The 17,652-nt window shown below is 44.3% G+C and overlaps 2 protein-coding genes across 3 annotated transcripts; both read right to left on the reverse strand.

The window, feature by feature from the left end:
• Nucleotides 1–405: 405 nt before the first annotated feature.
• On the reverse strand, nucleotides 406–1,530 carry LOC134064379 (tripartite motif-containing protein 29-like). The gene is made up of 2 exons (XM_062520298.1): nucleotides 954–1,530; nucleotides 406–456 (listed from the first exon to the last, which is right to left on the reverse strand). Exons 1-2 carry the CDS (start codon nucleotides 1,434–1,436, stop codon nucleotides 406–408), a joined length of 534 nt encoding a protein of 177 aa, XP_062376282.1. The 5' UTR covers nucleotides 1,437–1,530.
• Nucleotides 1,531–2,732: 1,202 nt separating this feature from the next.
• LOC134063439 (core histone macro-H2A.2) lies at nucleotides 2,733–15,863 on the reverse strand. 2 transcript variants are annotated; one of them, XM_062518901.1, is made up of 10 exons: nucleotides 15,775–15,863; nucleotides 14,323–14,348; nucleotides 13,083–13,261; nucleotides 12,286–12,392; nucleotides 10,857–11,048; nucleotides 8,629–8,736; nucleotides 7,512–7,611; nucleotides 6,758–6,847; nucleotides 5,850–6,024; nucleotides 2,733–3,459 (listed from the first exon to the last, which is right to left on the reverse strand). In XM_062518901.1, the coding sequence occupies exons 3-10, from the start codon at nucleotides 13,252–13,254 to the stop codon at nucleotides 3,294–3,296; spliced, it is 1,110 nt and encodes a 369-aa protein (XP_062374885.1). In that variant the 5' UTR covers nucleotides 13,255–13,261; nucleotides 14,323–14,348; nucleotides 15,775–15,863; the 3' UTR covers nucleotides 2,733–3,293. The 2 variants fall into 2 exon arrangements, with proteins under 2 accessions (XP_062374885.1, XP_062374884.1); XM_062518900.1 differs by having other exon boundaries at nucleotides 15,670–15,842.
• Between the last annotated feature and the right edge of the window lie 1,789 nt (nucleotides 15,864–17,652).

Below are 17,652 nucleotides of genomic sequence, written 5' to 3' on the forward strand. Positions count from 1 at the left end.
TAATAATAATATTAATAATAATAATAATAATAATATAACAGTGAAGCTAAGCAGAACCTCAGCACAACCATGAAGCAGAGTATGAGTGCAATTTATTGCAGAAAAAGATGGCGAGCTCAGGCGCTGTTTCATTATTTGTCAGGTGCTGTTTTGGCACCCTTGAGCATTTTTCAAACAATACATCATCACCCACACCCCTTAATCACATCAAATCCACCAAAAATGTAGTTTCAGGGACACTTTAACTTGACACCTTGCAGGCTAAGAGAGTTTGGCTGTTGGCGTACCCTGCAGATCCTTGGATAAGTCATGAGATTTAAGAGTCCTGGAATCAGGCGTTCAAGCTCCCGTAACTCACCTTGTACTCCAGAAAAGCGTCCTTCATCCTCAGCATCTCCCTCCTCTTCACCCCTCCTCTCTGGCACCGCACCGCCCCCTTATTTCCTCAAATTGTTTCTGTCAGCACAAACATATTTGATTTGATTTAACCCCACTGACAATTCACCACATTCATTTGTTCTTATGACAGAGCATTACAGTAATATACAGTAGTAGGCCTACACAGTACACTGTATTTAAATCTTAAGAGCATACTGGGCATCAAGTAGCCTACTCCTCTCTGAAAACGTCCTTTCTACCACTAGGACCATCTCCTTCAACTACACTTTTATCCTGGACTAGTATCCTAAACTTATGCACTCTTCAACTACACGTTGACTACTCTGTAGCCTAAGTGGTAAACCTAATGACCTAAACATTAATTTATTCACTAATTAATTAAACGATGCAATAGCTGATGGGCATGCTTAAAGAAAAACAAATATAAAACAAAAAACAGTTAGGCTAGGCTAGGCTAAGGTAGAAGTGTATTTTGCATAGCAATGCTGTTGTTTTCTTCCATTGTGCCAAGAGGCCTGCTATGACACGTTTGCTCGGACATAAGGGGTACACACCTGCTTTGCAGCCCTGGCCGCGGCCGCGGAGACGGTGTCGTGGCCCCGGTGTTCATCCAAGATACATAAAGCACAGATGCATTTCGCATCAGTATGACAGAACACCTCAAGCTGCCGGTTGTGTTGAGGGCAGATGCTCTCGTGTAGCTTGGGGGCGGCTTTGGTGAGCGTGTGTCTCTTAAACGCCGCGGACTGGTAGTGGGGTTGAAGGTGAGCTTCACAGTAGCAGGCCACGCACACAAGACAAAACTTGACGGCTTTGAGTTTCCTCCCTGTGCAAACGTCACACTCTACATCGCCAGGTGCTGCATAGGGAAGCGCATGCGCATCCGACTGGACGTGTGTAGCCATCAGTTTCTCCAACAGCTCGGCCAATATGGTGTTTTTATTCAAAACAGGTCTTGGGGTGAAAGTCTGGCGGCACTGGGGGCAGCGGTACACCTCCAGCTGCGCCTGATCCCAACAGCCCCCGACACAGCTCATACAGAAACTGTGTCCACAGGGAATAGTAACAGGATCTCGCAGTGGATCCAAACAAACCGCACAGCAGCATGGATCGAGATCTTTAACAGGCACTTCTGCCATTTTTATCAGCCGCTCACAGGGGAGACGATACGAGGCACCGCACACACACCAGAGAATCACACACAAAATCCTCAGTGGGGTGGGTGTGGCCTAGTAGAAGGTGGCGGGAAAATAAACCCACCTATTGAAATTATTGGCACATTTTTTTCAAGTTGATTAAAAACAGGTAGGCCTAGCCTGTTATAAAATAATATTTTGGTGATTCATCATAACCTCACAATGAAAACAATGAGGAAAAATCCAATCTTGAAGGTAGGCATGGCCTCCTACTGTGAAGCTCACCTTCAACCTCACTACCAGTCCGCGGTGTTTAAGAGACACACGCTCACCAAAGCCGCCCCCAAGCTACACTTTTGAAGATTGTTTTGGAGGCTTGGTGATCTCAAGATGTTCATGTTTTCTGTAATACCAAGACTCTTCTCACACTTCTTACCATCCTCACTGTGTGTGGGGTCAAAGGTCAACATGGGCCTTTCCTCAAGCACATTTCCAGCTGATTAGAACCTTTTAATTACTGCTTTAACTGTACATGTGCGCATCTCCAACCCAGTACCTACTTTGTGTTGCCATGCCGACTTAGAAAGGTCTTTTGCTCTTGTATTTCCAAAGTTGAAAAATGACTAGAGGATTTAACCTGTCACTTTATTTCCACACCTTAGTGAAAAAGAATGTCATGAACTACAGCTGAAAGTGCAGACACTCTGATTAACTTAGAGTGGTATACAAATGGAACAATGCTTCTGTTACATATTGATATTGTTATGTGTATTGATTTAATAGGGGTGCCTAGATTGTGTAACATTTTTAATTTACTCATTTTTACCAAGGGTACCAATAATTCTGGAGGGCACTCTAGATCGTACAGAGTGACCCATATGGAAATAACATAGTAATGTTCCATAGTAACATGTACATGTACGTGTGAATACTTTTTAAAATTCTTTTGTGTGATTAATTAGCCATCACAAGGCCTACTTCAGTTTAGTTAAGATGCCTCAAAGTGACTGCTAAAACATGCCAGCGGAGTTTTTGAAGTTAGCTGCCATCAATAATGACACACATCTGTATCCCATTTACACATATATAGTGTAGAAACTACTTTGACCTCATGAAGAGGGACATTTCAGTGTAAGTGAACACCGTCTGTGATTCTCTGTTGAACGAGTTGAACGCCGTTATGTCAGGTCAGAGTGATTGTGTATGGTGTAAAATTGTAAGATTTTATTTCAAACCAGTATGAGAAACGTATTTCTTTTCTTAGTAAACTAATTTTATCAGAAACTACACCGAGCATCTGAGGGACACCATGAGAAGAAACATCAGATCTCCAGACATGAACTTTGTACATGGAATGTCAAATCATCTAAGAATACAATGTCAAGTTCAGGGGTTCAGGACGGGGGGGGGGGGGGGGGGGATTGGGTGGGTCTGTTTAATCTATCCTACACACATGAGCATCCTTACAAGAGAGAAAACACTGGAACAGAAAGGCAGAACACAGTACAACGAAGAACACGCACAAATATCCTTTTTCAAAACATTTGTCAAAAAAGACTTCTTTTTTTTTTTAACCCCTCCTTTAAAAACCACATCTACGTACGGAATCTTCAACCAAACACAAAGCCAGCTGCAGAAACGTCTATCTGGAATCTCCATGGCAACCGCCAAAAAGTTATAAATCAAAACAAAACGAAGAAAAAAAAAAAAAAAAAAAAAAAAACGCAGGAATGGAGTGCTGTGATTGGTTGGCTTTCCTCACTTGGCGTCCAGCTTGGCCAACTCCTGCAGGTAGACCCCGATGGTCTCGCTGTCAAACAGCACAAAGTATATGTTTTTCAGAGAGGAGGTCGTCGTGCTAACAAAGTGACTGGAGATGGCCTTCAGGATGAGCTGGGCTGCTGTCTGCTTGGGGAAGCCATTTCTGCAGGAGGGAAGAGGAAAGACAGGGGAGACAGGCCAGGAGGGAGGAGGGAGGGAGGGAGGAGCAGAAAATGGAAAGATGGAGAGAGGATGAGAGTATAGAAAGACAAGAGATCAGAGAGAAGGGTGGAGGAGAGGAGAGGTGTGAGAGAAAGAACGATGAAATGGGAGAGAATAAAGGAAGGGAGGAGGAGAGGAGATGTGAGATGAGTGAAGATATGAGGAGGGGTGAGAGCATAGATATACAAGAGAGAGAAATGAATAACAACAAGAGAAGAAGCACAACACAACACAACACACCACAACACAACACACGGCGACGCAACACACCACAACACACCGCGACGCAACACACCACAACACACCGCGACGCGACGCAACACACCACAACACACCACGACATGACGCGACGCAACACAACACAACATAACGCGACACAACGTGACACAGCAAGATCAAAAGAGTTGAATAATTCTTCTGAAACGGATAGCTCCAGTCTTTGATTATGACTGGCTGAATCGTGTATGACGCCGTTGTAAAATCCAACGCATTTTGTTGTATAGTGCTGTGCTGCCACATACAGAAGTTAGAGTCTTGACATTGCTCAGCAACCACTCAGATTAAAGAAATGTATTTCTTGGCGCAAGAATGATTATCAATGTATAAATCGTTACATTTCTCGTTGCTGTGCCTTTATTTCATGAAATCTTAAATGATATATATTGCAACCGTTTTAGAAAAGCAGTAAGCCACTCGAGGCTATAGGTTCCACTGATTATAGAACAACTAAGGGGCGCTGTTTTAGAACAGTTAAGGGGCGCTGCTTTAGAACAGTTAAAGGGATATTCCGCCATTTTTGGAAATACGCTCATTTTCCACCTCCCCTCGAGCAAAACAATCGATATTTACCTTGTTCCCGTTCATCCAGCCATTCTGTGAGTCTGGCGATACAACTTTTAGCTTCAGCCTAGCATAGATCACTGAATCGGATTAGACCATTAGCTTCTCGCCTGCTAGCTTCATGTTTAAAAGTGACTAAGATTTCTGGTAATTTTCCCATTTAAAACATGTCTCCTCTCAAGTTAGAAAGTGCAATAAGACCAACTGAAAATGAAACCTGGCATTTTTCTAGGCTGATTTGACATGGAACTACACTCTCATCTGGCGTAATAATCAAGGCAACTTGCAAACGTACCATAGGCGCAGTGATATCGTACGCAGCATCTGAAAATAGTCCCCATAGACAACAAGCAGTAGTAGTGCCAGTAGCTGCAAGTTGCCTTGATTATTACGCCAGATGAGAGTGTAGTTCCATGTCAAATCAGCCTAGAAAAACGCCAGGTTTCATTTTCAGTTGGTCTTATTGCACTTTCTAACTTGAAAGGAGACACGTTTTAAATGGGAAAATTACCAGAAATCTTAGTCACTTTTAAACATGAAGCTAGCAGGCGAGAAGCTAATGGTCTAATCCGATTCAATGATCTATGCTAGGGTGAAGCTAAAAGTTGTATCGCCAGACTCACAGAATGGCTGGATGAACGGGAACAAGGTAAATATCGATTGTTTTGCTCGAGGGAAGGTGGAAAATGAGCATATTTCCACAAATGGCGGAATATCCCTTTAAGGGGCGCTGTTTTAGAACAGTTAAGGGGTGCTGCTTTAGAACAGTTAAGGGGCGCTGTTTTAGAACAGTTAAGGGGCGCTGCTTTAGAACAGTTAAGGGGCGCTGCTTTAGAACAGTTAATGGGCGCTGTTTTAGAACAGTTAAGGGGTGCTGTTTTAGAACAGTTAAGGGGCGCTGTTTTAGAACAGTTAAGGGGCGCTGTTTTAGAACAGTTAAGGGGGGCTGTTTTAGAACAGTTAAGGGGCGCTGTTTTAGAACAGTTAAGGGGCGCTGCTTTAGAACAGTTAATGGGCGCTGTTTTAGAACAGTTAAGGGGTGCTGTTTTAGAACAGTTAAGGGGCGCTGTTTTAGAACAGTTAAGGGGCGCTGTTTTAGAACAGTTAAGGGGCGCTGCTTTAGAACAGTTAAGGGGCGCTGCTTTAGAACAGTTAATGGGCGCTGTTTTAGAACAGTTAAGGGGTGCTGTTTTAGAACAGTTAAGGGGCGCTGTTTTAGAACAGTTAAGGGGCGCTGTTTTAGAACAGTTAAGGGGCGCTGCTTTAGAACAGTTAATGGGCGCTGTTTTAGAACAGTTAAGGGGCGCTGTTTTAGAACAGTTAAGGGGCGCTGTTTTAGAACAACTAAGGGGCGCTGTTTTAGAATGTGCTAGCGTCTTATTGCTTTAATAACTCACTAATCATTTAAAAAAAAAACTCCACCTCAAACTCACTATCAAGCACAATTAACACACATCTGAAACACACACACACACACACACACACACTGACCTGCCGGATGGGAGCGGGGGGAAGGCGACTGATTTGAGCTTCTTCTCCTCGGCGGCGGAGAGGCAGTTCTTGACGGTCTTCTCCAGCTGGTCCTCACACTTCTCCGAGCCCCACGGAGGAACGTTACAGTGGATCACGAACCGCGCCGCCATGCCCGTCGCCTGGCTGACCGCCACTGCACACACACACATGAACACACACACACACACACACACACACACGTTAGTGGATCACGAACCGCGCCGCCATGCCGGTCGCCTGGCTCACCGCCACTGCACACACACACATGAACACACACATGAACACACACACACACACACACACACACACACACGTTAGTGGATCACGAACCGCGCCGCCATGCCCGTCGCCTGGCTCACCGCCACTGCACACACACACATGAACACACACACACACACACACACACACACACACACACACGTTAGTGGATCACGAAACGCGCCACCATGCCGGTCGCCTGGCTCACCGCTACTGGACATACACACACACACACACACATGAACACACATGTATTCAGAAACATGTACAGCATTTGCACACACATACACACACGTATCAACATACATACATGCACACACACATGAACACACATGTATTTGTAAACATGTATACGCACACACATACACACACATACTGTACACGTATGAACATACATACACACGTGCATGAATGAGCACACACTACATAAACAGAAAGACATTATCATGGATAAATAGTTGTCACTAAAGCTAGCAATTAGACACATTATGAATCGTCTAGGTGCAAACTGAAACTCAGATCTGTCTCTGATACAGTCGCCATGGATGAGACTGATATGAAGTCATGGCACACCACATGCAGTAGAGAGAAGGCTGCTCTGCTGACGTCTGAGGGAAAAGTGTCATTACCTGAGGCGACCTCAAGGGGGCCTTGTGATTTCCTCAGCTCTTTTACCGCCTCCAGAAACTCTCTGCCTCCTGCTTTCTCCAGTGCCGTACCTAAGTGCACACACACACACACACACACAAACATACTCACTACTCAGAAATCAGTTCAATGTGCAACCTGTCATAGTAATAAACAGTTTCTAGTTGGAGAAGAAAGCCTTCAGGATTAGTGTAGCCTCAAATTGACCTCACACACAATTTATCGTTTCTCTCAGAGGAAATGACCGCCTTCAGTTAACGTTCAGGCCATCATATTGTGCTGTGTATTTGTATATGTGTATATTCATGTACATGGCTGCACTGTTACTCTATGTACAACTGTTCAGAAAACTTGTGAAAAAAAAAGTAAAAAAAAACAAAAAACATTCAGGCCATTAAGCTCTCCACAGGCATGCCTGTCACTTTAATAAAACCTTTACTTTAACTGAACTCATGTGAGGGTTTCAGCTGTTGTCATTTGCCATCAGTACTAGCCTATGTAGTCTACACTGTCCCTTTTTAATATCGTATAATCTACTGTATATTTATTCGTCTTGTTTTGCTATTTAATCATTATTAATGATGCTACTATTAATCTTTTACCTGCTTTGTTTATATTCTTTTCTATTCTGCAGTCATGGAGTTAGCCAGGTTTATATTTCCACTCAGTTTCAAATGTGTACTGCATGTGACAAATCAATCTCTCTGAATCTACAGCTTATGACCCTTTCCCTACCGAATCCGTCCTTCAGGTCCATCTCGGCGTTGGTGGGGTTGATGATTCCCTCCACTTTGATGGTGCCGATTTTACCGATCTCACTTTCTGTAAGGGAGACCTGGAGAGAGACAATCATACATCACACAATCATACAAGTACAGGTTATGTAACAAACACGCTAAACTTTTACACTCATTCACAACTCACACACACACACAGACCGGTGACCGTGCTTTCAGCATCTATGCACCGCGCCTCTGGAACACTTTACCATCAGCATCATCTGTGACTGGTTTTAAATCTTTTCAGACTTGCTTTTTAAAGTCACTGAGCCTGCAAAACCAATGGATTTTAAGCCACTTGTATTTTGTCTGTATGTTTACATGCCTGTCTCTTTGGTTTTGGTTTGTGTCTGCTGTAGTTGGTGCTTGCATCATCTTTTAAACTCTGTCGTTTTATAAACTCTAAATCACTACACTTCAACACAATCATGACGTACTACACTTTAACACAATCATAACTTACCACACTTATGTTCTTGTGTGTTTTCTAAATGAAGGCATGCATTATATAGTTTCCTGTTAACGAGGTGCATTTAAGGCGGATGCTATGATGCTAAGATGCTATGATGTTGTGATGCTAGGATGACATGATGTGATGCTAAGATGGTATGATGTTATGATGATAGGATGCTATGATGTTGTGATGCCAGGATGCTATGATGCTAGGCTGTTATGATGCTATAACGCTATGATGCTATGATGCTATGATGCTAGGATGCTATGATGCTAGGATGATGTTATGATGATAGGATGCTATGATACTAGTATACTAGGATGCTAGGATGATGCTAGGATGATGTTATGATGCTAGGATGCTATGATGTTAGGATGCTATGATTCTATGATGCTAGGATGCTATGATGACGTTATGATGCTAGGATGCTATGATGATGTTATGATGCTAGGATGCTGTTATGATGCTATGATGCTAGGATGCTATGATGCTAGGATGCTATGATGATGCTATGATGCTAGGATGCTATGATGATGCTAGGATGCTATGATGATGCTAGGATGCTAGGATGCTATGATGATGCTAGGATGCTAGGATGCTGTCCACGAGTTCAGCGCACCTTCTGTCCGAGGAAGAGGCTCTTGGCGGAGAGGATGGTGAAGCCGTCGCCCAGACCGTCATCTGTGGGCGAGCTGCTGCTCGGCTCTTTGTCATTCTCTGTGATCTTCTGCTCAAGGGACGACGCACACACACACATCAAATACACACACACACACACACACACACACACACACAGTACACATAACACACACACACACATGGTCAATAGTGAGAGATTACAGAGGGGGGATCTTACTGTATGTCAGACTGCCCTCACGCCCTTGTCTTTAAAATAACAATTACTTTAATTTCTCATGGAATAATGTTCCATGTGCTCTAGGGATGCAACGGTACAGTTTTGCCACGGTTCGGTTTGTATCACGGTTTTTGGGCCACGGTAACGGTTCGGTCTCAATATATCAATATTATCTTGGCTCTAGCATACAGGAGGTTATATTTGCCTTTTCTATTTCAAATCAACAATGTGCTTCTACTTACACTTGCAGAGAAAATATTAAATGCATAGCCAGACACAGATGAAGCAGAATCACAAAAATGTAAGAAAAGAACATCAATGCCTTCTGTCATAAACAGCCAATATCCATAGTGAAGTGCAGCATAAAGTAATGTGTAATTATTTATTTAATAAACTCACTGTTCTTCACATATTTAAAGAAAATACTTAACTGTTATACACCCTCAAAAAAGTAGTGAACAATTCTGAACATCTTCTCAAAATAATTGGTGAGGTAGTATTATGTGTAGTTTCAAATGGATATTTCATTTGGGAGTGCCTGCCCTGTCCTCTGTTATGAACGTAAAAAATGTAAACATAGACAAACGTGCAGTGCAGCATTACAAATATTAGAACAATGAAATGAACATTATAGGGCTCGGGATCATGACGTGAAAACTCCGCGGGCACAGCCATATTGGCAGCCTCACTCCTTAGTTTACTATGGATTATGGATTTACTCACGCCTATTAGTGTGTTCCTGTTACTTAGTTTTTGCCTTCTTGGTCGTATGTTGCTGTATATTGGGGTGTAACAGCGCAACCAACGATCGCAAGAGGAAAAGAATCGCTAATACTATATTTCTGCTTCTGTCTTCTGCATCTGAGTGAATGGATATTACGTTCGGTGCGCTACCAACTTGACGGCAATATTCCTAGAATGCAAGGCGTGTGCCCGAGCCCTATTGCAACCTGTTGTCTTACAGAACATACAGCCCTTTTGTAATATTAGGTTGCATAAAATGTCAACTTTAAAAGTCACTTTCAACTTCTCTCTTACACACTTCGTACAGTTCAGGAATCTTACTGCTGAAATGCGTGCGGGAGGGGATATTGAAGTGATGATCGAGAACATGAACACGTCTTTGTGTCTTTGGGAATTATAGGAAAATTGTTGCCGAAAGGCTGCAGCAATGGATGGTTGGGTTTTCGGTGGCAAACTAGCTCTCCGTGCTGCTCCACTTAAGGTTACAGCCGGGTGATGATGGCGCAAGTGGGCCGACATGTTGGATGTGTTACCTTTATTAGGTGATCGTTGTGAAGCAGTGCTTGCACACTGTGCTTTGTTTACTGACGGTCTTTTTGCCTTGTTCGTAGGCTACTTCAAATGTCGCCATGATCATGCAGCCGCCGGTAAAGTTTGTTTCTTCTCACATGACTCCTTCATTTGCATTTCAACGCGCTTATTGGGTGTTGGGAAATTCAGTAAAATTCTGATTGGTTGTTGCAAGGTTGACGAGAGGCAAGCTGAACAGTCAGAGAAAACGCATCCCCCGGGTCCTAAACACTCCTTGCTGTCGCTCCCAGGCTACGCGCGCGCAATAAACTTGTATTAAATAAAAAGTTTAATGTCGCGTATACCGAAATATTGCGGTTTAGGTGAGTCTATTGAACCGAACTGGCCAAACCGAACGGTTCAATAAATTATTGAAAACCGTTGCATCCCTAATGTGCTCCTTCTTCCTCTTTACCTCAGAGTGTTCTTACACTTTACCTCAGAGTGTTCCTCTGTGCAGACTGATGTTCTGTCATTCTGCATTTTTCATGACCAGTTTTAATGTCACTACTTAAAGTAATTATCATTATCAATTATTTAAATGGAATCCTCTTACATTTTCTCCACAATTGTCGTTTTGATGAAGGTGCTCTCAGCCCCTCTAGATCCCAAGATCATAAGAGTGTGCACGTGTGTGTGTGTGTGTGTGTGTGTGTGTGCGCGTGTAAGAGCCCTACCTTGGGCTTGCGTCCAGGCTTCCCTTTGTTCCTCTTGCCCGGGGGCCTCTTCATGCCCTTGCCGCGGTTGGTCTTCTCGGCCACGATGACCTGCGTCTCCACCTTGACGCGGCCGCCCCTCTTCTTGGACAGCAGCTCGGGGTGGATACGGGGCAGCACGCCGCCGTTGGAGATGGTGACGGCGCGCAGGAGCTGACGAGGAGGACAAGACCACAGTCAGAACTCTGAGACCGTCACCATGGTAACCACTCTGAGACCGTCACCATGGTAACTACTCTGAGACCGTCACCATGGTAACGACTCTGAAACCGACACCATGGTAACCACTCTGAGACCGACACCATGGTAACCACTCTGAGACAACACCATAGTAACCGTTCTGAGACAAACCACGGTAACCCCTCTGAGACAACACCACGGTAACGGCTCTGAGACAACAGCACGGTAATGAATCTGACACAACACCACGGTAACAAATCTGAGACAACACCACGGTAACAAATCTGAGATAACACCACGATAAGAATCTGAGACAACAGCACTAGATCAATGATCTTTAGTTCAGACTGATTCCTCTTGACTACTTAACCTCTCAAGATCAATGCCACTTGCGTTCACTCCTTACAAATTTACTGAAGCTTTGAGTTTGCAAATTTGAGAGCGTTCAAATAGTTTTAGAAGACTTATAGAAGACACATTTTTTCAAATGTCATCTGGTGCTGCCAGTTCCATTGATGAAAGTGGAAGCTGATTGTTGCAGCATACACTCTGTGAATGGATCGCCTCAGTTATGTTCCTGGTGTGGCCTGCCTGTTAACTCCGCCCTACCAAACTTCTCAATGGCATTTGAACTCCCTTCACTACGGCCTTATCCTCGACCCTACATGTGTGTGGCATTTGAACTGACTTCACTACAGTCTTATCCTCGATCCTACATGTGTATGGCATGTGTGAGATACTGTACACACAGGCAGGGCAGTCCGCGGGAGCAAGTGGAGAGGAATGCCAGTCTGTATTTATAGCTCACCACACTGTGCACAAGGCTACGCACTCCAATGGCTGCTCCAGTGTTTGGGGACACAGACTAACGTCAACAAATGTTTAACTACTGGTTAGGTAGACAGCTTACGAGTCACGCAGTCAGAAATACTTCACTACTGGTCAGGTGGGAAGCTTACGAGTCAGACAGCAAGATTTAACTGTAGTCAATTTAGAAGCTGCACAATCAATCCATTTTTTATGTAAATCGCATTTTGAACTAATGCAATTACCTTATCGCAAAGGCTGCAATCACTTGTGCAGCTTGCAACTGTGCGGAGCGCTGTGCTATAATGTGTGTGTGTGTGTGTGTGCGTACTGTATGTGGTGTGTGTGGTGTGTGTGTGTGTGTGTGTGTGTGTGTGTGTGTGTGTTGTGCTGGAGGTGCTACCTGGTTGAGTTCCTCGTCGTTGGCCACGGCCAGCTTGATGTGGCGGGGGGTGATGCGCCCCTTCTTGTTGTCCCGTGCGGCGTTGCCGGCCAGCTCCAGGATCTCAGCTGCGTCAACACACAATAGAATAGAATAGAACACACGATAGAATAGAATAGAACACACAATAGAATAGAATAGAACACACAATAGAATAGAATAGAACACACAATAGAATAGAATAGAACACACAATAGAATATTCCACTGTATCAACAAAATATTTCAAAGAAAGCGAGAGTACAGCACTCCTAGTCATGTATAACTTTATTTATCTTTTTTTTTGCTGGTCACAGGCAAGAAAAATGATGAATAAAGTTATACATGACTAGGAGTGCTGTACTCTCGCTTTCTTTGATTTATTCCGTATGGGCACAAGCACCCAGTCAGCGTAAATATTTCGTGAGTTGAGCGCGTTCTATGTACTTCATCAATAGAATATTCCATTCATATTCCCGTTTACATGTCACAGAGCATATTCTGACTAATAACTACTTTACCAAAGTTCCAAACGTTCCTTCCTTGAATGTTTCCATGGCGACTTATGTCGCTACTGTGCTGTCTTACTTGTGTGTCTTCCTCACATTCATGTCACTTTTACCCCAACCATCGGGGGTAACCAAGAGAGGTGTGGGCGAGCTAAACTGATGACGACAGCGCTACAACTTTCCTTTTTGGTCATAGTGTTATCCAATAGACCTCTGAAGTTCGCCTAAAAGAGCTACTGTACCAGAGTAAACATTTGTCTCGGTAGCTCACCTGCCAGGTACTCGATGACGGCGGCCATGTAGACGGGCGCGCCCATGCCGATGCGGTACTTGTGTGTGCCCGTGCGCAGGTAGCGCATCATCCTGCCCACCGGGAATATGACGCCTGCCCGCGCGGAGCGAGACAGCTTCGTGGTCTTCTTCTTCCCCCCTCTGGCTGACATGACTACACTGGGGGCAGAACACACCAGGGGCAGAGAGAGAGGGGGCAGGTAGAGAGGGGGTACAGAGAGAGGGGGCAGGTAGAGGGGGGATACAGAGAGGGGGGGCAGAGAGAGGGGGCAGGTAGAGGGGGGATACAGAGAGGGGGGGCAGAGAGAGGGGGCAGGTAGAGGGGGGGTACAGAGAGGGGGGGCAGAGAGAGGGGACAGGTAGAGGGGGGGTACAGAGAGGGGGGGCAGAGAGAGGGGGCAGGTAGAGAGGGGGTACAGAGAGAGGGGGCAGGTAGAGGGGGCAGGAAGAGGGGGGTACAGAGAGGCATTATTTACTGCTCATGTAATCTGTGTGGAGCAGACAGACATCAAAAAAAACTCACAACTTCAGACATGCGACTGATGCGAGGCGTGCTAGCATGGAGCCTGAGACCCATGGGTGCTGGGTTATATGTGATGGAGGTTATGTACACCCATGGGTGCTGGGTTATAGGTGATGGAGGTTATGTACACCCATGGGTGCTGGGTTATATGTGATGGAGGTTATGTACAGTACACCCATGGGTGCTGGGTTATATGTGATGGAGTTTATCTACACCCATAGGTGCTGGGTTATATGTGATGGAGTTTATGTACAGTACACCCATGGGTGCTGGGTTACATGTGATGGAGTTTATGTACAGCACACCCATGGGTGCTGGGTTATATGTGATGGAATTTATGTGGATGGATCTCTAGACTGGATGATTCGCATTCAGCTACAGAATCATCTGGTGATCAGGTATTCATACCTATACCTTCATGGTGTGTGTGTGTGTGTGTGTGTGTGTGTGTGTGTGTGTGTGTGTGTGTGTGTGTATTACACATTTATACACTCTTGTTTACTTAACTTGTGACATTTGGTGCGAGACATATATTGACGCCTCCATCTTTTTTATTTCATTTTTTGTATTTCATTATTTCTGACCAGGTGGTGTGTTACTGTTAAAATGCAAATACTGAATAGATTGTGTTCAAATGCAAAGGCAAGACGCTCATTCTAAAACATTCATCTGCTCATACGGCGACTGAAGCACTCACCTCTTGTCCTCCCTCTATGGACCTACCTGTGAAAAAAGACAACGAAGACAGGTACAGATTATAACCCAAGAAGACAGGTACAGATTATAACCCAAGACGACAGGTACAGATTATAACCCAAGAAGACAGGTACAGATTATAACTCAGGAAGACAGGTACAGATTATAACTCAGGAAGACAGGTACAGATTATAACCCAGGAAGACAGGTACAGATTATAACCCAAGAAGACAGACAGATTATAACCCAGGAAGACAGGTAGAGATTATAACTCAGAAAGACAGGTAGGCTACAGATTAAAACACAGGTTGGAGAATTCCAATGACCAACACACCTGTGGGAAATTACTTAAATGGGGACCAACATTATTGTGAATACAGTAAGTGTACAGACAGACATTATGGTTAAATAATTATTCAAATTAAATGTTAAATCAAAAATGCATGAAGTGCAGAACGTCACACAGTGATTTATTCCAGAGATGTTTATTGTTTTCAATTTTAGAGGTTTGTGGCAACACTTGCATGGTAATGCTAGTGCAACGTGCAACACAGATGTATTTATTTGAAACAGGTCAAGGTGGGCATAATAACGCGTCTTAATTAGCCTACTTATGACTAGTCCTGAGAGGCCTTAGGTGCACACTTGGTCGGCGACTGAAAAATGGCTACCGATGCCCTTGTGACATTTTGAATTCGATAGGGCGACGTTTAGTCTCTATTTGCAGGCATGACATGCAACACGTCTTTAAACGACCTCTGAGGCTCGAATAAGGCATAACGGCTGTGCACGAGCTCCGAGTCGCCCTGCCGAGACCTTATCCATAGCCGATGCTCTCGCTTAAAGACGTAGTCACGCATTTCTGTGTTTATCTCGAAATGAGGGAAATCCCTGCAGCGATCAGACCGTGCGTCCACACGAGCAGGTCCATTCTGCGTGTTCGATGGCATTTTATTTCAATAAAAAAAACGTGCCGAATGTAGTTAACCGTGTGTTAAACCATCAGCGAACAGACTCGCAGCTCCGTGAATTATTCAGAAGCCCTCCGCTGCGTAGGTTACGCTACAGCGAAAAGGCTATTATGCACACCTATGAAATCTTAGGCCTCCCCCGACACCGCCACTTTCTCTCATACTGCACGCGAATTCTCTGATTCCCAGCGCGAAAGGTCGAAGACATCGAGCCCTAGCTCGTCTTTTACCTCTGCTCCTCCCATATCTCTGCTCAACCCCCATTTTGTTTTCAATACACTGAATGTACAGTGTAATTTTACAGGCACCAAAAGGGGCTCTCTGCATGCGTTCCATTGCAAAAACCTACGCGTCCGAAATGCTCGGGATTTTTTTACCTGCTTGTTGTCGCTATCTGAATCAACAGGGGACCCAATCTTCCAACTCAAATAACCTCGCAGGACGTCATATATTTTGTCCGTAATCGCTGTCCTTGTACGTACCTCTTCTTCTCTTTTTTAAACGAAAACTACAGCCAGGTCCGCCGCACACTCGTCGGAGGCTGTCTCTGTGCTACTGATGCTGAGGAGGGGAAAAATTCAGTCCAGGGAAAATAGACCGAAAACGCCCCCTGACTGGGAGTCAAAGCGGAGAGGAATTTCCAGCGCAAGAGACGTTATTGCAAGTGTTTTGAGAATAATAATAATTATTATTATAATAATTATAACAAACCACTATACTAATGTTCTTTCGTTTTGCAGAAGAACTTAGACAAAAGTTGAAAATATAATGTTGAAAATATAATGTGGAATGTGATTGTAATGTGCAGCTGACCATGAAAACGTCTCACTCTAAAATGCTTAAAGCGTTCCCACGTCTTTTAGCCTACACGTGCTGCTCACTGATCCATGGTTATTGAACAAATGCCTCTGAAATGGATCTGAATACAACCAGGGAATAACATCTCTCTCGTGCGCTCTTTCTAGCACTCTCTCGCTCGTTTTGTGTGTGTTGGTGTGTGTGTGTGTGTGTGTGTGTGTGTGTGTGTAGCCTACACGTGTGTTTTCACACTTGTTGCATCATTTGTCTCTGGCCTTGGGCACTCCTGATAAATGAGGGAGAAAAGACAGAGATATCAACTACATTTATGGATAAAACACATACAATTCAGATCTGCAGAGAACATTTGAACTGGAAATTATGTATTCGCATCATGCGTCCTCAGAGAGGCAAGGGCTGTGTGAGGTGTGTGTGTGTGTGTGTGTGTGTGTGTGTGTGTGTGTGTGTGTGTGTGTGTGTTTGATGTGTGTGTGTGTGTGTGTGTGTGTGTGTGTGTTTGATGTGTGTGTGTGTGTGTGTGGGTTTGATGTGAGTGTGTGTTTTTGATGTGTGTGGTGTAGCCCTTTTTTCAACATGAAACAGCGCTATCCTCCAGGGTCTATAACTCTGGCATTACTTGACTCCGTCTCTTTGGTCTGCCAGAGCAAATGTAGCGACTGCTGTGGCTGAGCCAGACAATATGCTTCTGTTATTCTAATGTGTGAGTATTAACACACACAGCATGACAGTTCACACACACACACACACACACACACACACACATTAACACTCACACAGCATGACAGTTCAACATCTTAATACACTTAACATTACCCAATATAAACATGAATGATACATTATTAATAGCTGAGTGATGCATTAATATGACCGCCACACAAGCAAAGCATATAGGTTTAGTCAGAGTATCTTTTTCTTCCTGATTTTTTGTGTGTGCTTGTTTGTTTGTTTGTTTTCCTCAGTAATTTTGTGTCAACGATTCCTGGGACACTGAAACACCGGGCTGTACGAAACTTGATGGAACCCCACAAGGATGTCGCAGGACAGTTTTTCAGCTTTGATCGTCCACGCACTACACTGGAACACAAAAATGCAGTGTTAGTCCAGTTTGGTTGTGTAAACAGACACGCATGCACATGTACGCTCACGTATGCACGCACATGCACACACACACACACACACACACACGAACACACTCACATGCACACACACATACTGTACACACACAGGCCCGCACACACACACATGCACGCACGCACACACACACAAACACACAGGCCTGCACACACTCACATGCACGCACACACACACACACACATACACACACACAGGCCTGCACACACTCACATGCACGCACACACTCACACACACACACACACACACACACACACATACACACACTCACACACAGTCAAGCACACACACACACACACACACACACACACACACATAAATACATACACAGGCACGCTCACACGTAGGCACACAGCAACAAACACACAACTATGCACAAACCCACAGAGTACAGAAGCCTGAAGAACTAT

The sequence above is a fragment of the Sardina pilchardus genome, chromosome 18 (assembly GCF_963854185.1).
Source record: "Sardina pilchardus chromosome 18, fSarPil1.1, whole genome shotgun sequence".
Taxonomy (NCBI): domain Eukaryota; kingdom Metazoa; phylum Chordata; class Actinopteri; order Clupeiformes; family Clupeidae; genus Sardina; species Sardina pilchardus.